The following is a 24721-nucleotide window of genomic DNA, read 5'->3' on the forward strand; positions in this document are numbered from 1 at the left end:
GATTAATGGTTTTACTATTAACTAGTCAGAATTTTCTTCTCAAGCTACTACCATGTTGAAATTGTTTGTATTGTGTAATCAATTCCAATTAATATTTAAGGATGCTTAGTCCATTTAGGGCCTACTTCAGTCCATTTAGGGCCTACTTTAGTCCATTTAGGGCCTACTTCAGTCCATTTAGGGCCTACTTTATGAATTTGAAATTGCTCTCATGCTCTGATAAGGTGATGTTTAGATTTTTTTTAATTAATAGGTTTTTTCTCTAATAATTCTCATGTGTTTTCCCTTTACTGTTGATTCTAATGTGAATTGCTTGTTGTTTTTCACAAGCTTTTTCATTTGTTTTGTAATATAATTTCTTTGTTTAATAGACTTATAATGTCATATTAAAGTTGTTATTGCTTCACTAGTTGTTTGAATAAATTAGTTATTTGAGAAGTGTGTTGTTGATTACTGTAATGTTGGTGTGGTTGGATATTGAGCAAAACATTTTAGGCAAACCAACTTTGAACCCAAATGTGTTAAAGGTGTTGGTGATTAAATGAATGTTTTGATGATTATTGCCCATAAACCTAGTAACTTGTAAATCTTTATTAGTAACTAGTATTAATCAATAAGAGACCATTTTACATAATACTAAATTGTGCTTAAAAAATATCCGTAGCCAGAATTAAACAAAAAGTAACCAATTTAGCACTAAATGTAACCAATTATGTGTTGAATTTAAACTTATCAGTTCTTTACATATTCGATCTGTACTAATATCACCATTTTTTACAGGAGAAGAACACTTCAATTAAGAGGGCAACGAACAAATTCCAAACAAAAATGCAGAAAAGCCTTCTGAGTAAAGCGGGTCAAGAGCAAGTCATTATCAAAACATACCAAATAATGGCATATAAACTAGTCAAACTGAAGAAAAGGATAATACTGAAAGGGGAGCTGCACGCCTGCACCAAAAGCCAAAAGGAAAGCTAAAAGGGCTTATTTTAATAAGTGACCATTGTATGTTAATGCAATATTTTGAAATGTGTACAACTTGACAAGTCACCAATTTATGTAAATAAATGACCATTTAATTATGTTAGTTAGTTACCCTCTAGGACTCTTTGCTATAAAAAGCATTTCAATTCTTTGAAAATTTGACATGCTAGTTTGTTAATGTTATCTATAAATGAAGTTACAAAATGACCATTTTAAAATATATAAGATCCAAATATCTAAATCATCTTTTGAGGTTTAATTCAAAACATCACTACTTTAAACTTAAACGTGACTTATTTAATATAATAAATTGCCACTTTCAAGCTTGAAGTTATAAGTTTATGAAATTTATCTTTTAAGTTCTAATTCCAAAATGGGACCAATTTAATGTAATAAGTTACCAATGTAATAATATAAGATACCACCTACAAACCAATGTAATAAGTGACCATTTTATGTTAAGATAATATTTTGAAATGTGAATAACTTATGTTGACAAGTGACCAACTTATGTAAATAAGTGACTATTTTATGTTAGTTAGTGATCCTATTGGGTTCTTTGCTATTAAAATATTTCAACTCTTTGAAAATTTGTCATGGTACTTTGTTATTGTCATCTATAACTAAAGTTACAAAATTGCTATTCTATAATATATAAGATCCAAATATTCAAATCATTTTTTGAGTTTTAATTCAAAATGTCACCACTGTAAAATTATAAGTGACTAACTTAATATAATAAGTCACCAATTTCAAACTTGACATTATAAGCTTATGAAATTTACCTTTTTAAGTTCTAAAGTCAGAACTTGACCAATTTAATGTAATAAGTTATCAATATAATAATATAAGATACCGTACCATGACTATAAAGTTATTATAATAATTATATGAAAATTGACCATAACAAACTAATATCATTAAATAGAATATATTCGCATGAATGAAATATTCATAACAAAATTGAAGAATATTATTCGGATAATTAAAATATTAAAGAATACTACTAAGTTGTATGGAACACCATTTACATAAAATGAACACCAATATGAGTCAAAATTAAAATAATTCATTTGGTGACTAATTTAATCTATTTAATAATCACTATAAGCCATTTGGTGACCATTATAGACAACGAGAGAGTCACTCGAGTCGTTGAGGATAGAAGTCAAGATAATCTTGCATGGAGAGTGTAAGAACCAGATTCCTTTGGTGCATTGGAACCAGCACTAAGAGAATTCTCGTATCCTTTGTCGACCTTCTTGCTCCTTATCTTGTTCTCTAATTATTGGTTGCTCAATTGGCTTTTTAGTGTTTATCTGAGCAATTATTTTGGACGGTCTAGATGGTGATTCCTTCTTTCTTGCATTTTTTTTTTTACTTTTGATGCAAATTTCCTTCATTATCAGCCTTTTTCTTCATATCACCAAGTTTATCCGCTAAAGCTCTGTATACGTTTATGAAAACTTCCACGAGCTTTTGTTCTTTTGTCACAAAGGGTGAGATAATAATAATAAAATATGATAACATAATAAGGAACCTACTGCAAACATACTCAAAAGAAAGGAGCAACAATAAAAAAACACCAGTATAAAGCAAATAGTGACCAACATAAAACAAAAAGTGACCAATTTAACAAACACGACAAGAAAGTCTACGCACATACCAAATACAATCACATCAGTTGAAAAAATAGTGCATTATGAAGAAATTGAATCAACAATCTGTATTTCATCATGCGCAACCTTGAATGAAAATGATACAAAACCTTCATATATTGAATCTATCTACAAAACAACAAACACTAACAATTGCTCCATTTTCATATTTTTGTAAGGATTTTAAAAAAGAAGCCGAAATTCGACTGAAATTGAAGAAAATTTGGAATGTAGGTCCAAATTTTCAGTAAAATTGAACAGAAAAATATTATAAATTGAAAATCTATATCTCTTATAAGTCTCTACTTTAAAATGGTTCCAAAAACTTAATGTAATATAAAAAACATACACAATACAGAAAACTAAATGGAGAGAATGTTGACCCTAAAATTGATGTAGAGCTACAAATCATTCAGATTTTGAGGAGATCGAACACGTGATTCAAGTATGGAAACAAAATTGCATGTCACCATTCTTGAAGGCTTGCAGCTCACTTCAATTATATGTAATGAAATTCGATCGAGATTTAAGAATTTCAATCAACAATTGAGTAATAATTGATGATTTGCAAAGAAATTTTGTGCACAAAATGTAGTTCCACAATTGCATGTCACCATTGTTGAAGGCTTGTAGCTCATTTCAATTATATGTAACGAAATTCGATCGAGATTTAAAAATTTCGATCAACAATTGAGCAATAATCGATGATTAATTTGCAAAGAAATTTTGTGCAAAAAATGCAATTCCAGAATGTTAAGCAATGAAGAAGTGTGGATTGTGGAGTCTAGAGAGGATGAGACCACCGTCATTTCAAGAGAGAGAGAAAAGTATTAAATGGTGGTTGTCTGATTTTTAGGTAGATATTAGGTTTATATAATGCTGACATGACAAAAGGAGTATAAATGTTGGCTATAGGAATTGGATGAGTTGTGTTTAATTTAATGTGGGCTTGGGCTGCCTAATTAAAATATTATAATTAAGCAGTCTTTGTGAATAATTTGTGTAGTTCTTGAGAAGATAGCCAGCGACTGCAAATAATTATCAATCTCCAAACCGCAACTTTCGTAGTAGCTCTACCAACACCCAGAAATAGTTTAAAGAGAATTAGAGTGGGGAAGTTGACAAACTTTATAAAATTCTCAAACTAAAAACATTCACTCGAAATTCAATCTCATGTTGTTGAGGACCTTTCCCTTGCTTCCTCGTTTGCCTTTCTCTTGTTCTCCAAGGTTCACCTCTTCTTCTTTGTTCACACTGCTGGCATTATTTATATTGTTCATATGCTTCATATATTTCTTATATTTGCTGCAATCTAATCTGGGTTGTATTAAGTTTTGCTGTTAAAGCATGCAAATGGGGTTAATGTTCTATGGGTATTGCCTTTTCCCTCTTATTTTATATATTGCTGTTTCAGTTTCCTGTTCTGTCAATGCTTATTATATCACTGTTTCCTATTATTATAGAAAACATGAGACTTTGGTTTGATAGTTATGGCTTGATATTGTTTTTTTCTTTTGTGCATCAATGTTTATTTGTTTGAAAGTTTGGAAATTTGAAGTTAATTTGGGATTTTTGGTAAATTTGGGTTTACTTTGCATACTTTCTTGTTGCAGATGTCTCATTTACCTCAAGTTGATTATTGTTGTAATAGTTTAGCAGTATTTGTGTTTGTTGTTGATACTCCATTAACACCCTATGTATCTGAAACTATGTATTCGAAATGACTGATTTGCTTCCAGATTTCCTTTTGCTGCGATGTCTGCAGAAGCAGGACCATTGTGTCCTAAGTTTATTCCTGTGGAGCAAAGTGAAATTACTTCAATCAGCAGCTCTGAAGGTATGTGTCAGCTATATTGTGTCCTAACTATTATTTCTGCTATCTCGAAATACGGGGCATCATTCATAAACACTGTAAATCGTTTTTTAAATAATGCAATATTGCTAGAGGTTCAGGCTAAAATGTATTGTTAGAACCATGGTGTCAAAACAAGGCAGCATCGCATCGTATCGCTCATGTCGTAAAGGTTTTTAGATCTACCGAACCGATATTGTCCGTATCGTGAAGGTGTAAAAAAACCGCATTCTAGGCGGGTTCAAGGGATATCTCATGATTTAAGCCGATATTTGGCGATACGACATCCGCATCATCCCTCTTTCCGCATCACCGTGACCGTTATGGAAACCGCATTTTCGAACTATGGTTAGAACTAATGATTTATAAATTGATCATGAAAACTGAAAACTCAAAGACAATATGAGTTTGAAAAAAGTGTGGCTTAAGGGTATCATGATGAGTTCTTGATAGCAATTTAATGCTACATCCAAGATTCTACCGTTTGCAATTGATCTGTAAATACAACAGATGCTAGAACTAGTTGAGAAAGCAATAAATACCTATATATTCCTTATGAGACCTGGATGTTTCTGTAACTCATGAATGGAGGAAAGGATTACAATAGAGGAAAGAAGAGAGTGTTCTTGTGATGCTCTAAAATCAGATCTTAGGGTTCTTACACCCACCAAAGAGCCTTTTCTACAAAGCTCATAATAATCAGCTAAACTTCACCATGACCCGAAAACAACCGAGCAAAACAAGGTTAGGGATGGAGAGGGCTCCTTCAACCCTGGCTGCTCTAGCCTGCTCGGGCACTTCTCCACCCATCTGGGTTATGCCACCAAAATTAACCAAGAACTTTTGCTCTTTGGTGCCCGCGTTGGAAAACCTCCAAAGACCAAACCCTTCTCGAACTAATCCAAGGCACCAAATATCAGATTTCATCTCTCAATCATGCTTTGTGTTGCATGGTCAAGCAATCCTGTCTGTCTTCTAGATCGCCCTTGTATGAGCAGGTCAAAAATCTCAGAATAGTATCATCGTGAAAAGATAGTAAAGGAACTTAAAGTTCCTATCTTATGCTGGTAGTCCTTTCTAAATTATCTGAACAAGATCTAGATTCTAACATCATGAGCTTTTGAAGAAGTTATGAGCTATTTTACTTTAATTATCCTATACATATCATCTTTCCATGCACTTATTGTGCTTGCTACCTTCTGATTTCCAATCACTATTCTTATTGATAGCAAGCCTCTGAAGATCTGAAGATTGCTATAAACTATGTCAAGGCCAACATCTATTGCTAATTTCCCATTTTTGCTACCTGCTCATGAGAATGGCAATTTTTACATATACTGACAGAAAATGGAATCAAGGAAATGCAAGTGTTTTTATTTTTATTTTTATGTATGTCAAAGTATCTCAAGTATTTAAATTTTAGCTGACTGGCAAGCCAATTTCTTGTGTTGCAGCATACAAATTCAGTGTTGTCTCATATAACATATTGGCACAGGTATTTGATGTGTTTTTGTTAGTGAGACGTGAAGATTTGGTTGTTTCTGTGTTTTGTTTTTTCATACATACTGCTTTTAATTGTAGATCTTTTGTCCAAACTTTAGATTATATCTGGTTTATAGGGTAGAAAGGTAGAACCACTTCCATATGCTGTTTGTTGGCTATACTGGTAGTATGTGGACTGAGAACCTGCACAACATCAAAATCAACATTATTTTTAGTATCTCTGAGGACGCTCTTCCTCAGGGGGTAAGGAATTTGGGTGTATGCAGTCTTACATCTGCAATAACAGAGGGGATGTTAACAGTAGAACTTCAGTCTATGTTGCAATACCTGTCTTAGCCTTGATGAGCACGTTCAAGTGAAGTTGATGGAAAACCTGTCCGGCCATAAACTCTGCCCTAAATTTAGTAAAACAGTTCATTAGATTCTGAAAGTAACTAATGAGAATAATGTGCATCAGTATGCTACTCCATGAGATTGTGACGAGAGAAACTATGCGAACAAGTCTCAAACTTACAATATGCATGTATATGACAAGTTGGGTATATATATGCCATACTTACACATTATGAACTTACAAGTTGAAATATATGTATGTATGTATTTATGTACGTTACCCTGATAAAGCTTTGGATGAATAAGTAATTTTTGTTCTTGTTACATGTTCAAATCACACATTATATATACTAGTGTCAAAAGTCAAAATTTGTCATTCTAATAAGATTCATCTGCGCACTTCCTAATCCGTTTTAATTATCTTACAAATGCTAAAGTATATTGTGCTTTTATACTTCATGTTTTCATGCCTTTTTAAATTCCATTTTGTAGGTATTTGTGAAGAGTTCGTATTTCCCACACTCCCCAAAACCTTGCCTCAGGTAGTCTGATAATAATTCTGCTGCTTGATCCTGCATCTAAATTCATGCCTTTTCACTTTGAAACATGTGTTTTTCTTTTTATTGTTTTTATCATAGGAGATTAAAAGTACAACTATATTGTCTTAAATTTTGTTTATCAGGCTAATTATATTAAAGAGCTTGAGTTGATGACATAACGGTGCTATATATTTTGTTGCTGATAACCATCCTTATTTTTCTGGAGCAAGAAATTTAACTGAAGGTTGGGTTTGTTCATCTGCAGATGGAAGGCTCGTTCCCGAGCTGTTTTAACTGTTCTAGGAGATCTCAGTGCTGATTTTCTCTGCTTACAGGTCTTTTAGCTTCTGTGTGTTATCAGTAGCTTCCAATTCATCTCTTTCACATGGTGCTTCTAAAAGCTGATGTGTTTGTTTAACTTCTTTCCTCTTCTTCATTTGTTAACATATATATGTTGTGGATGAACCAGGAGTTAGATGAATATGATAGCTTTTATAGAGAGAATACGGAAAAACTTGGATACTCAAGCATCTATATCCAAAGAAGTGGTCAAAAACGTGATGGTTGCGGAATCTTTTACAAGCATTCCAGGTACATATAGTTGCATGAATTTTTATGATGTAAAATAACAAAGCTCTTTCTTTCTGGTTATCGTTATGCATGAAAGTTTCAGGTTGTGAGTTTCCCGTCAAGTGTCAAGTTTCAGTCTTATGGAGCTTATAGTAAAGTTCCTAAGATAATTAGCCCCATCATGTCATGGACTGGTTACTGGTATATGCTCCCAAGTAATTGAGAGCACTAGCAAACAACTGCCGCAGGTCACCTCTTTTAATGCAAATCCAATGTTTGAATGATTACTTAATTTCACTTTGCCGTCATGTGAATGGTTGCTAACAATTATATATTGAGTATTGACAAAGAAACGTTGCAGAATTTGCTGAAAACACTTCGGTATAATTTAATATGGTGTGGTTTGTGAGTGCTGACCTCATGACCATTAATTTGTGAATTGTTGGGTGCCTTTATACTCCCTTTGTTTTAAATTAAGTGTAACACTTGCTATTTTGGTTGTTTTAAGTTAAATGTGACACTTCTTTGTTGGCATATGGGTCTTCTCTATCTCTCTCCTCTTCCTTGATAAGTGTGCCCAAATCAACTGTCCATTTAATTTGAAACGGAGGGAATAGTTCATTAAAACAGAAATTTTAAAGAGTAATTTATTACTCGCAATTTAAGCATGTATCTGGCGGTAAGTTGTTTCGGCGGAAGGAATTATTACCGCTTGTTGTGGATCACGTTGGCACATTCTAATGGCACAGGCTGTGGTGTTTATATAGTTGTAATTATTTAAATAAATTGATTATTCAACTAACTCATTTCCTTTTGCCCTATACTCCACCACCACTCGTTGGTGGAGTTTGGATAATGAAGACAAAAACATTCTTACCCTGCCCTATAGCAGGCTACTGTACGTTTGTCATGGACTCTGATGCAAGTCCATGTCGCAGCTGTTCTGCTGTACCTACTTCTCATCTCAATATTTGGTAGTCTGAGCACTAATGTATGTGTAGCCCGTTTATATTATTGTTTAATCTGAGCTTTTGGCGAATTCCAGTGCAGAATTCATCTTACAAGAGAACATTGAATACAATGATCTCGTGAAATCTATTGAAGGTGAAACAGACACGAGCGTGGCAGATAGTGTTGTCGCAGTAGCTAAAAGAAATGCAAATGGTGAAGAAACTCAAGGTATTTGATTTTATTTGTTTTCTCTGTGATTATGATGTTCTCACTTGATATCTTAATTACTTTCCAGTTTTTGATCAACATGCCTAGAGACTTAGGGCTTCAAGTTCCTCCTTAATTTTGCAATATCTTTATCCTCTAGATCATGAAATATCCTCTTCTTTTTCTTTTGATAGTGCATGTTATCTTGAGTTTCCCTTTTGTAAAACACTGAGTTTTATAGGATCTACTTGTGGCCATTATATTACGATATTAGCTGGCTCGGAGTCTAAATATACTACATTTACTTTATAAAGTTTAAACTAGTTGTTGGCGCGGGCAAGGCCCTATATCATTTTATTAACTTATGTGTGAGATTGGATTTTATACCATTATAAAGTAATCCTGAAACATCACATCTTGTAGTTGCATTAGTGTAATAGATTAACTTGAAGCAATTAACCATCTTCCATTACTAAGAAAATTCCGATCCTAATTGTACGAGGCAATCACCAAATAAAACCTTTATTTATTTATTTTAGGTTAAACCAAACTAGAACCTTTTACAACAAAGAAATGACGATAAGTCAATTTGAGACATACTTGTAGAATTGTAGTTAAAAAGCATCGTGTAACGAATTGGTTCTGCACCTTAAGAACTCTCAACAATGGTAAGTTAAATTACTACAGAAATAGGACAAGAACCAATGCCACAGTGAGTGAGCTGAGGGATTTTTGATTACTGAAAGAAGGAAATACAAGATATTTCAAGGCTTTCGAGAGGCCAAGATCTCTCCCAATTACTCTAAGCAAATACTCAAATTTCTGGATACCTTTTATCCCTAATCTACCTCCTATTTATAGCTAAATACAAATTTCATTACCCAGTACATAAAAGGACACCTCATAGAGGACACCTCACCCTCCAGCTCATATATTCCTATGACTACACTGAAATTCCCGGGCCAAAAAACTCACCTTGTCCTAAAGGTGGAAGTGAGGAAATCGAAGTTGGATTGAATGGAACTCTTCCCAAGTGGCTTCGAAGGTGGATGGATTTTTCCACTTGATGAGTTCTTCTGTCTTGGGAGCAGATGTAGGGCTTGTCCATCGTACGTCCAACAACTCTTCTGGTTCATCGAGCCCCTCTAAGTTTGGGGACAGGACAGTAGGTATTTCAGAAATAGGGGTGGCATCACCTACAACCCTTTTTAATTGAGAGATGTGGAATACTGGGTGAATCTTGTTGTCGGCTGGTAACTCCAACTTGTAAGCCACCTTCCCAATGCGCTGAATTATAGTGAAGGGCCCATAAAAGCATGCCGCCAATTTCTCAAAGGGTCGCTTGGCCAGTGTTTGCTGCCTGTAGGGCTGTAGCCTGAGGAATATCTTGTCTCCCACCTCAAATTCTGCTTCTCTGCGTTGCTGATTAGCATACTTGCTCATCCGCTGTTAGGCCTTCACTAAGTTGAAGTGTAAGTCATCCAAAATAGCTTCCCTTTCTAGCAACATATTCTCTAGGCTATCTACTGCAGTGTGTCCTTTTCCCAAATGAAGCAAGTGTAGGGGGTCTCTCCCATAGAGGGCCTTGAAGAATTATACCAGAATTCTGCCCAGGAGAGCCACACCCCCCAATTCCTTCCTTGGCTGACCCGAAGTGAAACATCTTTCCAAGCATTTGCTTACCACTTCGGATTGGCCATCCGTCTTGATGGTACGCTGTGCTTCGTTTCAGTCGAGTTCCTTGCAAGCGGAATAACTCCTTCCAAAATAAAGTCATGAAAATGCGATCTCTATCCGACACAATGGATGAGGGAAACCTGTAGAGCCGCACAATCTCCTTTATGAACAGACCAGCTACTGTATAAGCTGTGAAGGGGTGCTTGAGAGGCACAAAGTGGGCGTATTTTGTTAAGCGGTCCACAACCACTAGCACCGTATCATAGCCCTTAGAGCGAGGTAACCCTTCAATGAAATCCATAGTGATTTCTTCCCAAACCAGCAAGGGTAAAGGTAAGGGTTGAAGCAGCCTAGCAGGGCTTAGGTTGCTAGATTTGTGCTGCTGACATACATTACACTTCATCACATAGGCAGTAATATCTCCCCTCATCCCTATCTAGTACCAATGGGTTGCCATTCTAGCGTAGGTCTTGAGGTCGCCTGAGTGCCCTCCCACTGGGAGTCATGATATTGTTCCAACAAAAGAGGGATGAAACTCGCCGATTTGGGAATTACTATCCGTCCCTTGTACATTAGCCTTCCTTCTACCAAGGAATAATAGGTGTGAGAATTCGCATCCTTTTGTAAGTCGTTCCGTAGTTGCTGCAAGGTAGGATCACGCTCAATTTCTTGCTGTAACTCACTCCAGTCCACCCCTTGGGTACACACAGCTGCCCCCAATTCCATATTCCCCTGATTTTTGCGAGATAATGCATCAGCCACCCGGTTTGAGGCCCGCGGTTTATATTGTATCTCGAAGTCTAGCCCAATTAATTTGCTTACCCATTTTTGATATTGCGAGCCTACCTCCCGTTGTTGCATAATGTACCTCAAACTCTGCTGGTCAGTGCGAACAATTAAGTGTCTTCCCATAAGGTAATGCCTCCACTTTTGGATGGCTAAACACACGACCATTAATTCCTTTTCGTATACTGACTTGGCTTGTGCTCGCGGCCCTAACAGCTTGCTGTAGTAGGCAATGGGGTGTTGTGCTTGCATTAGGACTGCCCCAACTCCAAACCCAGACGTGTCTGTCTCAAGTATGAAGGCCTGAAGTTTGGTAAGGCGAGACTGGAGTATTGGTCATAGCCTTTTTAAGGGCCTCGAAGGCTCCCTGGGCTTCCTCTGACTATCCGAAACACTCTCTTTTCAGCTGGGATGTCAAAGGTTGTGCAATCTGGGCGTAATGGGCTACAAATTTTCTATAATAACCCGTTAGGCCCAAGAAGCCCCGCAACTCTCTCAAATTCCTCGAGGGAGCCCACTCAATCATAGCTTTAGTTTTCTCCACGTCAGTTGCCGCACCCTTGCTTGACACCTTATGGCCCAAATAAGCCACTTCCGACAGCCCAATTTCACATTTTTCAGATTCACATATAATTGATGTTCTTCCAAGGTTTGCAAAACCATGGCCAAGTGAGTTTCATGCTCCTTTTCACTCGTGCTATATATGAGAATATCATCAAAACCATGGCCAAGAGAGGGATAAGAAGGACCCCTTGGAAGATGTACTTTTGGGAGAGGATTTAGAGGATAATGAGGAAGGGAAAAACTTCAAGCTTGCCATGGATGCCTCTCCAACCTATTGTGCTAAGGAGGAGAAGATCGAAGCCCTTCAGGTGCCTTCACCTAAGGAGGAGAGTTCTAAGCCTCCTCCTAAGGTAGAGTTGAAACCCCTTCCCCTTTCTTTAAAATATGCATTTCCCTTCCCCTTTCTTTAAAATATGCATTTTGGTGAGGGTGAGACTTACTCGGTGATAGTCAATGCTACGCTTGAAGGCACTCAACTTCTTGATGTCCTTTGGGAACATAGAAGTGCCATTGGGTATAGCATTGGAGATCTCAAGGGGCTAAGTCCTATCCTATGCATGCATAGAATTCATCTTGATGACGATCATGCTTCTTCTATTGAGCCTCAAAGGAGGTTGAATCCCAATATGAAGAAAGTGGTCAAAAAGGTCTTGAAACTCTTTGAGGCGGGGATAATCTACCCTATCTCCGATGTCGGTGGGTTAGTCCCGTCCATGTGGTCCCTTAATAGGGAGGCATGACCGTCATCACCAATGAAAAAGGAGAGCTAATCTCTACTAGATCGGTGACCAAGTGGCGTATGTGCATAGATTACTAGAGATTAAATAAAGCCATTTTTGTTGGAAAGGTTGGCGGGTCATTCCCATTTTTGTTTCCTTGATGGTTATTCGGGGTTCTTTCAAATTCCCATCCACCCCGATGACCAAGAAAGGACTACATTCACTTGTCCATTTGGTACCTTTGCTTATCGAAGGATGCCATTTGGCTTGTGCAATGCGCCCTCTACATTCCAAAGATGTATGGCCGCCATCTTTTCGGACATGTTGGAAGATACCATTGAGGTATTCATGGATGACTTCTCCGTGGTAGGTTCATCTTTTGACGATTTCTCAAGAACTTGAAAAAGTGCTTCAAAGATGTCAAAAGATGAATCTAGTGCTTAATTGGGAGAAGTGTCACTTCATGGTTGAGGATGGCATTGTGTTGGGACACAAGATTTCCCAAAGGGAATTGAGGTAGATAGGGCCAAGATTGAGGTCATAGAGAAGTTGCCCCCACCTACTACAGTGAAGGGAGTGCGTTCTTTTTTGGGTCATGCCGGTTTCTATCGCCGGTTCATAAAAGACTTCTCTAAGATTGCTAGGCCCCTATCTAGCCTCTTGCAAAAAGATAATGAGTTTGTTTTTGATGATGATTGCATGAACGCTTTTGAGACTTTAAAGCGTGCCTTATTTCGGCCCCCATTGTGCAAGCTCCAGATTGGAGCTTGCCTTTTGAACTAATGTGTGATGCTAGTGATTATGCAGTGGGAGCCGTTTTAGGGCAAAGAAAAGAGGGAAAGCTTCATGTTGTTCACTATGCGAGCAAGACACTTGATTCGGCTCAAAAGAACTACGCCACAACGGAGAAAGAGTTTTGCGGTTGTGTTTGCCTTTGATAAGTTTCGGCCTTATCTTGTGTGCTCCAAAGTGGTAGTGTACACGGCACATCGGCAATCAATATCTTATGTCCAAGAAGGATGCGAAGCCGCATTGATTGATGGATCTTGCTCCTCAAGAATTTGATATTGAGATTAAGACAAGAAGGGAACGGAAAACTTGGTGGCCGACCACCTTTCACGGTTACCTTTGATTGAAGACTCCCCTCCATGAGCTTCCCATTGATGATAGCTTAAAGGATGATCTCTATACTCCATCAAAGCCCTTGATACTCCATGGTTTGCCGACATGGCGAACTACTTGGCTTGTGGGATTATTCCTTTTGAGTTTACATATCAACAACGAAGGCGGTTTCTCCATGATTCTAAGTTTTATGCGTGGGAGGACCCACTTTTGTTCAAGCGGGGGGAGGATGGTTTGTATCGGAGATGCCTTCCCGATGATGAGATAGCAAGTGTGATGGAGAAATGTCATTCATCCCCTTTTGGAGGACATATGGGCGCCCACAAGACCGTTGCCAAGATCTTATCATGTGGATTGTGGTGGCCCACAATGTTCAAGGATGTTTGGAGCTTTGTTAAAGCTTGCGATCGGTGTCAAAGGGTTGGCAACATCTCAAAAAGGCATGAATTGCCCCTCACCAACATTCTAGAGTTGGAGATCTTTGATGTTTGGGGGTGGATTTCATGAGACCTTTCCCTTCTTCACTTGGTAACTCCTTATTTTAGTGGCGGTTGACTATGTCTCCAAATGGGTGGAAGCAACGCTCTCCTACAAACGATGCTAAGGTAGTTACCAAGCTCTTCAAGTCCGTGATATTTCCGAGGTTTGGGGTTCCGAGGGCCATGATTAGTGATAGGGGATCCCATTTCGTCAAAAAGAGTTTCCAAGCACTCCTCTCCAAATATGGGGTGCATCATAAAATGGGGCTCTCCTATCATCCACAATGTACGGCCAAACGGAAGTGTCAAATAGGGAGGTGAAGCTCATCTTGGAGAAAACCGTGAACCGATCTCGCAAGGATTGGTCATTAAAGCTTGATGCTTTATGGGCTTATAGGACAGCTTTTAAGACACCAATTGGCACAACCCCTACAAGCTTGTGTATGGCAAATCATGCCACTTGCCAGTTGAGTTAGAGCACAAAGCATATTGGGCCATCAAGCTTTTGAATTTTGATCTCAAGTCATCCGGGGAAAGAAGACTTTTGGATGTACATGAGCTCGAAGAGCTTAGGCGGATGCCTATGAAAATGCTAGGATTTACAAGGAGAGAACTAAGGCTATGGCATGATCGAAGGATAATGAAGAGAAGTTCAAGATAGGAGACAATGTCCTTCTCTTCAACTCTAGGCTAAGACTCTTTCCGGGGAAACTTAAGTCTAGGTGGAGTGGACCGTTTGAAGTAAAAACAGTGTTCCCGCATGGAGCGGTGGAAGTGTGGAGCGAAGAAAAAGGGACATTCAAAGTAAATGGGTAAAGACTCGAGGTATACCACGATGGAACCCAAATTGAGCACATTTGTCACATTGCTTTGGATGACTACCCCTTCCACTATGAGAATTTTAATCGTAGGGAGGTCAAGCTAATGACTTTAAAGAAGCGCTTACGAGAGGCAACCGGGGTTCTTAACTTTTAGAAAAAGAAGTATAAAAAAAAAATTGAGAAAAAGAAAGAATGAAAAAAAAATATATGAGAAGATGAAAAAAAATGGCTAAGTGTTGAAGAAGAGAGGGAGGAGCGAGCCAAAAGAGCCCAAAGGGGGCCGATCCACAAGAGGAGCGGGCGCTTCTCTAAAACTGTAGCGGGCGCTCCATCCCCCGCAAAAAGAAGGAAGGAATGCAAATGTTGGAGTGTTTGGGGAGTGTTCAAGGAGCGTCCCGCTCCAGGCTTGGAGCCGGTGCTCCCTTTTAGCTGGAGCGGGCGCTCCAGCTCGTTGACACGCCCCTTCGTTGTCTTTTGTGTTTGGCACGTATTTGTTTTTTAATTAACCCCCTCTTCCCATCCGTCCACTCTCCCTTACATCTTCATTCACCCCCTTCTCACTCACTCACTTTCCCCAACCTTTCACTCATTCATTCACATTCAAACCCCCTTTTCTCTCTCTAAACTCCATTAAAACTCAACCTTCGAACCTCCATTTCTCCTTCATTTCTCAACATTTTCACTCACTTCCTTCACAAAACCTTCATCTTTTCTCCTCATCTACACAAAGAACCTACTTTCGTCAAAAAGCTCCAAATTCAAAAATTCGTCATCACTTAAAAGTTGAAGTTTGGGGAGATTTCTTGAAGAAAAAGGTTAACGAACACAGTTGAAGCTTGAAATAACCTACATTGTTCGCAATTGTGGAATTTTTTCACCCCTCTTAAACACAAAAGACAACGAAGGGGCGTGTCAACGAGCTGGAGCGGGAAGGGAGCGCCGACTCCAAGCCTGGAGCGGGGCGCTCCTTGAACGCTCCAACATTCTCCTTCCCTTCCTTCTTTTTGCGGGGGATGGAGCGCCCGCTCCAGTTTTAGAGGAGCGCCCGCTCCTCTCTTGGAGCGCCCCTCTTTGAGCTCTTTTGGCTCGCTCCTCCCTCTCTTCTTCAACACTTAGCCATTTTTTTTCATCTTCTCATTTTTTTTTCTTTTTCTCAATTTTTTTTATAGTTTCTTTTTCTAAAAGCTAAGAACCCGGGTTGCCTCCCGTAAGCGCTTCTTTAAAGTCATTAGCTTTACCTCCATACGATTAAAATTCTCATAGGGGAAGGGGGTAGTCATCCAAAGCAATGTGACAAATGTGCGCAATTTGGGTTCCATTGTGGTATACCTTGAGTCTTTGCGCATTTACTTTGAACGTCCCTTTTTTTTCGCTCCACACTTCCACCGCTCTATGCGGGAACACTGTTTTTATTTCAAACGGTCCACTCCACCCAGATTTAAGTTTGCCCGGAAAGAGTCTTAGCCTAGAGTTGAAGAGAATGACCTTGTCCCCTACCTTGAACTATCTCTTCATTATCCTTCGATCATGCCATGCCTTAGTTCTCTCTCCTTGTAGATCCTAGCATTTTCATAGGAATCCCGCCTAAGCTCTTCGGTACATCCAAAAGTCTTCTTTTCCGGGATGACTTGAGATCAAAATTCAAAAGCTTGATGGCCCAATATGCCTTGTGCTCTAACTCAACAGCAAGTGGCATGATTTGCCATACACAAGCTTGTAGGGGGTTGTGCCAAATTGGTACCTTAAAAGCTGTCCTATAAGCCCATAAATCATCATCGAGCTTTAATGATCAATCATTGCGAGATCGGTTCACGATTTTCTTCAAGATGAGCTTCACCTCCCTATTTGACACTTCCGTTTGGCCGCTACATTGTGGATAATAGGAGAGCCCCATTTTATGATGCACCCCATATTTGGAGAGGAGTGCTTGTTTTGACGAAATGGGATCCCCTATCACTAATCACGGCCCTCGGAACCCCAAACCTCGGAAATATCACGGACTTGAAGAGCTTGGTAACTACCTTAGCATCGTTTGTAGGAGAGGCGATTGCTTCCACCCATTTGGAGACATAATCAACCGCCACTAAAATGTAAGTGAAGAAGGGAAAGGTCCCATGAAATCCACCCCCCAAACATCAAAGATCTCCAACTCTAGAATGTTGGTGAAGGGCAATTCATGCCTTTTTGAGATGTTGCCAACCCTTTGACACCGATCGCAAGCTTTAACAAAGCTCCAAACATTTTTGAACATTGTGGGCCACCACAATCCACATGATAAGATCTTGGCAACGGTCTTGTCGGGCCCATATGTCCTCCAAAAGGGATGAATGACATTTCTCTATCACACTTGCTATCTCATCATCGGAAGCATCTCCGTATAAACCATCCTCCCCCCGCTTGAAAAAGTGGGTCCTCCCACGCATAAAACTTAGAATCATGGAGGAACCGCCTTCGTTGTTGATATGTAAACTCAAAAGGAATAGTCCCACAAGCCAAGTAATTCGCCATGTCGGCAAACCATGGGGTATCAAGGGCATTGATGGAGTATAGGAGATCATCCTTTAAGCTATCATCAATGAGAAGCTCATGAAAGGGGGAGTCTTCAATCAAAGGTAACCGTGAAAGTTGGTCGACCACCAAGTTTTCCGTTCCCTTCTTGTCTCTAATCTCAATATCAAATTCTTGAAGGAGCAAGATTCGTCGAATCAACCGCGGCTTCGCGACTATATTGTTCTTATCTTATACATATACAAAGAAAACTCTCACTTTCACGTCGATTTTTCGAACTAAAAAAATAAAAAAAATTCCAAATTGAATTCTCTTTTTTTTTCTTCTTAGAATAGAGAATTCACACGCAAGAGAATGTTTCCTTCTTGGACATAAGATACTTGATTGTCGAGTGATTCGTGTACACTACCACTGGAGCACATAAGATAAGGCCGGAACTTATCTAAGGCAAATACAACCGCCAACAACTCTTTCTCCGTTGTGGTGTAGTTCTTTTGAGCCGAATCAAGTGTCTTGCTCGCATAGTGAACAACATGAAGTTTTCCCTCTTTTCTTTGCCCTAAAACGGCTCCCACTGCATAATCACTAGCATCACACATTAGTTTAAAAGACAAGCCCCAATTCGGAGCTTGCACAATGGGGGCAGAAATAAGGGCGCGCTTTAAAGTCTCAAAAGCGTTCATGCAATCATCATAAAAAACAAACTCATTATCTTTTTGCAAGAGGCTAGATAGGGCCTATCAATCTTAGAGAAGTCTTTTATGAACTGGCAATAGAAACCGACATGACCCAACGCACTCCCTTCACCGTAGTAGGTGGGGGCAACTTCTCTATGACCTCAATCTTGACCCTATCTACCTCAATTCCCTTTTGGGAAATCTTGTGTCCCAACACAATGCCATCCTCAACCATGAAGTGACACTTCTCCCAATTAAGCACTAGATTCATCTTTTGACATCTTTGAAGCACATTTTTCAAGTTCTTGAGACAATCGTCAAAAGATGAACCTACCACGGAGAAGTCATCCATGAATATCTCAATGGTATCTTCCGACATGTCCGAAAAGATGCCGGTCCTACCTTGTTGGAATGTAGAGGGTGCATCGCACAAGCCAAATGACATCCTTTGATAAGCAAAAGTACCAAATGGACAAGTGAATGTAGTTCTTTCTTGGTCATCGGGGTGGATGGGAATGTGAAAGAACCCCGAATAACCATCAAGGAAACAAAAATGGGAATGACCCGCCAACCTTTCTAACATTTGATCTATAAAAGGGATGGGGAAATGATCTTTCCGGGTGGCTTTATTCAATCTCCGGTAATCTATACACATATGCCACCTGGTCACCGATCTAGTAGAGATGAACTCTCCCTTTTCATTGGTGATGACGGTCATGCCTCCCTTTTTAGGGACCACATGGACGGGACTAACCCACCGACTATCGGAGAGAGGGTAGATTATCTCCGCCTCAAGGAGTTTCAAGACCTCCTTTTTTACCACTTCCTTCATATTGGGATTTAACCTCCTTTGAGGCTCAATAGAAGAAGCATGATCGTCATCAAGATGAATAGATGCTTTCATAGGGTAGGATTTAGCCCCTTGAATGCTATACCCAATCACTAGTGGAAAAATGAAGAAGGGCTGCGCTAAAAAAGGCATGTAGGGCTGCGCTTTTTGACAGCAGCCCTTTCAGTAGCAGCCCTTCACTTTTTAAGTAGGGTTGCGCTAGAAGGGCTGCGCTAGTTAGGAAAAAGCGCAGCCCTTCGTACCAAAAAAAAAAAAAAAAAATTTTTTTGTCATTTTTTTACTCATAATCTCACATTTTCTGAAATTAAACAGAAAAGAAGAGAAACGAAACGAAAATACTAAACCCAAAACAAAAAAAAGAATGAAACGAAAATGAAAAAAAGGAACAAAAACTAATATACAAAGAAAAGTATACAAGAAGTATACAAGAACATTAATCAAAACAAAGATGAAAATACAAGAAATTATATACAAAGAGAAGTATACAAGAACATTAATCAAAATAAACAAAGAGAAGTATACAAGAATAACATTAATCAAAATAAACAAAGAGAAGTATACAAAAATAACATTAATCAAAATAAACAAAGAGAAGTATACAAGAACATTAATCAAAACAAAGAGAAGTATACAAGAACATAACATTAATCAAAACAAAGAGAAGTATGCAAGAACATTAATCAAAATATATAAACAAAGAGAAGTATACAAGAACATTATAGATCTGAAAATACAAGAACTACAACCTAATAATGTTTAAATATATAAAACAAAACCCAAATACATAATTTAAGGGAAAAAAAAAATTTCGGGAAAACTTAAAATGGGTATTTGGAGGCTTAAACGAACTCGGATGGCTTAAAAAGCCTAAACGTCACAAGCTGTGAGTTTGACTCGTTGGCTCGTTCCACTTCCGAAAAGGTATCACAATAGGCAATCGGACTCCGTCGCCATGTTTAGTGCAAATCATTTCAAGGTTTTTGTCGCAAATGTTTATGGGAGTTTTTGAGAGAAGAGAGGATGAGAGAGAAGAGAGGATGAGAGAGAAGGAGGAAAGGAATAATGAGGGACGTGAGAGAGGAGAGAGAATGAGGGATAATATATTTGACGAATCCCCGCTTAATATTTCAAAGCCCGCGATTCCGAAATTTCAAATTTTTTCAGGAAGGGCTGCGCTTTTTTAAAAAAGCGCAGCCCTACTAAGCAGAAGGGCTGCGCATTTTAAAAAAGCGCAACCCTTCACTAGTAGGGCTGCGCTTTTACGAAAAGCGCAGCCCTTCCTGCGCAGCCCTTTATGTTTTTTCCCCTAGTGAATGACACTTATATGTTCGCGAAGGACATCAAGAAGTTGAGTGCCTTCAAGCATAGCATTGACTATCACCGGGTAAGTCTCATCCTCACAATAGGTTGGAGATGCATCCATGGCAAGCTTGAAGTTTTTTCCTTCCTCATTATCCTCCAAATCCTTTCCCAAAAGTATATCTTCCAAGGGGTCCTTCTTATCCCTCATACCCTTCAAACTCAAGACCTCCTCATTAAAACTATCTATCCTCTTCACCTCTTCCATGATTGGAGACTTCATTGATTGCTTGAAAGCAAACTCCATGCTCTCATCTCCTACGCTTAATGTAAGCAAATCACACTTTATATCAACAAGAACCCCGACCGTTTTAAGGAAAGGCCTCCGAAGTATAAGAGGAACTTGGGAGTCTTCCTCCATCTCCATAACCACAAAGTCATAAGGGATGAAGACCCTTCCAACTTGGACCAGCACATCCTCCAACTCTTCAACCGGGACCTTCACCGATCTATCGGCGAGTTGAATGACCCTCCTTGTAGGCTTGAGTTCAAAATTAAGTTGCTTAGCTATGGACAAGGGCATCAAACTCACACTCGCCCCTAAATCCGCCAAGGCCCTCTTGGGCTCCAAGTCCCCGATCTTCAAAGGAATAGAAATGACCCCGGATCTTCAAGCTTCTTGGGGAGCTTGTTTTGAAGTACGACACTAACTTCGGTGGTCAAAGCAATAGTAGCACTTTCCTCGAGCTTGGTCTTGTTGGAGAGGAGCTCCTTAAGAAACTTGGCATAAGTGGGCATTTGAGACATGACTTGGAGGAAAGGGATATGCACTTGAACTCTTTTCATGATTTCCAAGAACTTCATGAATTTATCATTGAGTTGTTTCTTAGCTAGCCTTTGAGAAAAAGGAACCGGAGTCACATAAGCCTTGGGTGCCACTTGACTAGCCTCGTTGCTTTGCTCATGAACTTCTTTCTCTTGGCTCGGTACAACGTCACTTTCATCCTCCACTATTACCTCTTCAAGAAGCTTCTCAACCGCCCCTTAACTCCCCTTTTCTCAACTTCCGAGCTTTTATTCACCTCCGTAGGCATCTTGGGCCCCTCATAATTTGCTCCGGATCTCAAAGTAATGGCCTTGGCATGCTCGTGAATCACGGGTTGGCTTGGGAATTGAGTAGAAGAAGAAGTGGAGTTGCTTACTTAGTTGGGTAATTTGAGTAACTTGGGTCTCAATCATTTTGTTGTGAGCTTGCATTTGTTGCAAGGAAGAGTGAATTTCTCCAAACTTCTTATCATTATCGGCATTGGTCTTGGTTTGTTTGGCAAGGAAAAGTTGAAGTGTAGACTCAAGTGATGAAGGCTTTGGTGGGTTAGGCTCAAAGGGTGGTCTTTGTTGTGGTTGGTTGAAACGGGGTGGTCGAAAGTTGGAGGTGTAGTTGTGATTTTGTGGTGGAGGGTGTTTCCATGATCCTTGAGAGGGGTTGTTCTACCTCCCTTGGTTGTTGAAATTTGAAGGCCCCTCTTGCCTTGCACCAACCCATGCTACATGTTCCGTAGATCCTCCACAATAAGAGCTTGCATGATCGGTACCCCCACAAATTTCACAATAGAAAGCTTCGGAAGGTGGTTGGCTTGGGGATGCCAAGTTCACCTTCTCAAGTTTCTTAGCTAGAGTGTCTAGCTTGGCATGGATATGATCCATAGCATCCACATCATACTTCCCTTTGCCACTAACTTTCTTGCTTGTAGACCTTGTGTTCCCCCAAGAGTAATGCCGCACAACCTCCTCTATGGTGGGCTCAATGTTATCAACCGGTAGTTTGGTGAGTTGACCCCCCTGCTCCGGAGTCAAGACTAGCTCTAGTCATGGGAAGCAACCCATCATAGAAGCTTTGCATCAACATCCATTGACTATACTCATGGTGCAGACACGACCTTCGGAGTTCTTTGAACCTATCCCATGCCTCATTCAAACTCTCATCCTCATCTTGTATGAAATTAGAGATCTTCCTCCTAGCCTCGGAAGTCTTCTCTTGGGAGTAGAACTCATCAACAAAAGCCGTCGTTACTTGTGACCAAGTAGTCAAGGAATCGGGGGTATAGACTGTAACCATTTCTTGGCCTTCCCCGTGAGAGAGAAGTGAAAAAGATTAAGCTTCACAAACTCTTGAGTAACATTATTTTGCTTGACCGTGGCACAAAGCTCAAGAAAGTTCGCCAAATGGTCAAGTGGACACTCATGCAACCTAACAATATGCGCCCGCTCCCTTTTTGGAACCTCTTCCTTGCTTATCTTAGCTTCAAAACACTCCAAGAAAATATTAGATGGGGGAGGGGGGGATGCACATGCAAATGAAATGACCTATATGCAACTTAACAATATGCAAACGAACTAAAGCTGAATGTTAAGCATGAGAATATGAGAAATGATGAAAAATGGGAAGAAAATGAAACTATATGGCCTAAAATGAACCTAAATGACATAAACTAAATGCAAATAAGTGAACCTAAAGTCCACTTATCAGACATGAACCCAAATTAGTGAGTAATACTCCTTTTTTTTTTTAATTGTTACACTTCACTTTGGAAGAGAAATTCTACAAAAAGCATCAAAGAAGTACAAGCAAAGAATAATTGGCTTTTGGGAAGGGTAAAAGAACCATTAAAATATTGTAGGAGAGAGAAAAGTAGGGTAGGTGGGAAGGTTTTAGGTGGATTAATAAAATGGGTGGTAGAATATATGAGGTAGAAAAGTGTAAAAAGTTAATGTGATAGGTTACTATATAAAAAAAAAATAACAATTAGAAAAAAACTACCAAAAAAAGGAAATAGTGACAATAATGGTTTATTTACTTTCATTTGTATGTTTGTTTTGTTGCGTAATCGATTTTCAGGTTCGACAGTGAAAGATGCTAAAGAGGAACGTGGAGATCCTAATGATCCTCGTGTCAGATTAAAGCGTGATTGTGTTGGAATTATGGCTGCATTTAGACTAAAGGATATTTCTCGACATCTTATCATTATTGCAAATACACATATTTATTGGTATATCTGGTCAACTTTCCCCTCTCTAATTTTCATAAAAAAGCCTTTTTCTTGAAACAAATTGTTTGTTATTTTGCTTTCTTTACCTCTTAAAATCGTAAATTTGATTAGCATGCTTATTTCTATTGAATGGCTACCCTCTATTCCAGGGACCCAGAATGGGCTGATGTTAAGTTGGCTCAAGCTAAATATCTCCTGTCACGCCTAAATCAATTCAAAACTCAGGTTGCCGAAAGATATGATTGTATACCTTCTGTTATTGTGACTGGAGACTTCAACTCTACACCTGGAGACCAGGTAGAATTTATAGGCTTTTCTGTATTTGCATATATAAATATAATAATTTATCAGTTTCAGTTTTTGTGCTATGATTTTTCTATAATTGCCTTGGAATATAATCTCTGAATCACTCACTCAGTATAATAAGCAAACTTTGGCGAACACGCACTTTGCTTACCTTTCATACTATGTTACATAAATTTCTTTTCATGTCATTTTTAATTTTTTTTTTTTTGGTACAAGAGTTAAGTTAGGGCATCCTTTTCTCAAGGGAGATGTCATTTTTAATTTGTTGCAGTATGAAAGATGCTATTTTCAATTGGAGTCAGACAGGAAACTTCTTTCTGTAACATTACAATATTTGAGAAGAAATTTCTAGAATACCATGCTAACTAATACTCTCTCTGTCCCCCATCAAGGTTAACATTGGTGAGGGGAACTGAAAAATGTAGGTGGGCGGGTTCGCGGTCCCAACTTGTGAGAAAAATGTAGAGATAAACAAAAATGGTCCAAAGTAAAATGTTCACTTTGAGCTGGAACATTCTTTTTTGTGGTGAATTATAGGTTGAACTGGAACGGAGAGTACTCATATATTTCAAGCTATCTTGGAGTGTAGTTATAATTTAAGAGGCCAGGCGTAGAAGTTTGGCCACTGTCTATTAGTTTAGTAAAGACGTGAAAGTTTTCTCCTCTTTGTGTCTTTCAGGTGTACAATTACCTAATCTCAGGCAGCTCTTTCTCGGAGCCTACCGTTGAATGTCCAGATGAGTTACCCATGCCTCTGTGCAGTGTCCACGCCTGTACAAGAGGAGAACCGGCGTTCACCAACTGCACCCCTGGTTTTACTGGTACATTGGATTACATATTCTTTTCGCCCTCCAACTGCATAAAACCTGTGAGTTTCCTTCAACTTCCTGATGCAGATTCTCCCTCTGTGGTTGGCGGGCTGCCAAACTATCAACATCCCAGTGACCATCTGCCCATTGGTGCCGAATTTCAAGTCCTTATTGAATAGCATTACCTGTTTTTTGGCTTCTAGATTTTTACTTTCTTATTTTATATGCTCTCTTTTTCCCAAAGCCGTGCCAGAATTTCTGTATTATGATTTATGTTTTGACAAAATGGTCTATAAGATTTCCTTGACCCCATTTTCAATTCCAATTTGCCCAAATAGTGTATTCCCCCTTATTGGTTAATACAGAAACCTCAAATGCTGTAATAGTCGCAATGAATCCCATTAAAACCTCCAGGCCACTAAGACCTCACCTGGAAATTATGTTATTATTGCTATTTAGT

The 24721-nt window shown here is 39.0% G+C and overlaps 1 protein-coding gene and 1 non-coding gene across 2 annotated transcripts; both read left to right on the forward strand.

Annotated features, from left to right (window-relative positions):
* Positions 1 to 3634: 3634 nt before the first annotated feature.
* Positions 3635 to 24706, forward strand: LOC104893151 (carbon catabolite repressor protein 4 homolog 4). The gene is made up of 10 exons (XM_010679235.4): positions 3635 to 3871; positions 4382 to 4479; positions 5949 to 5989; positions 6823 to 6872; positions 7135 to 7204; positions 7339 to 7460; positions 8485 to 8618; positions 22996 to 23146; positions 23296 to 23443; positions 24132 to 24706. The coding sequence occupies exons 1-10, from the start codon at positions 3816 to 3818 to the stop codon at positions 24438 to 24440; spliced, it is 1179 nt and encodes a 392-aa protein (XP_010677537.1). The 5' UTR covers positions 3635 to 3815; the 3' UTR covers positions 24441 to 24706.
* On the forward strand, positions 22015 to 22121 carry LOC125498026 (small nucleolar RNA R71). Its single transcript, XR_007274797.1, has one exon. It is a non-coding gene; the product is annotated as a small nucleolar RNA R71 (small nucleolar RNA).
* Positions 24707 to 24721: the final 15 nt, after the last annotated feature.

The sequence above is a fragment of the Beta vulgaris genome, chromosome 5, assembly GCF_026745355.1.
Source record: "Beta vulgaris subsp. vulgaris cultivar EL10 chromosome 5, EL10.2, whole genome shotgun sequence".
Taxonomy (NCBI): Eukaryota; Viridiplantae; Streptophyta; class Magnoliopsida; order Caryophyllales; family Amaranthaceae; genus Beta; species Beta vulgaris.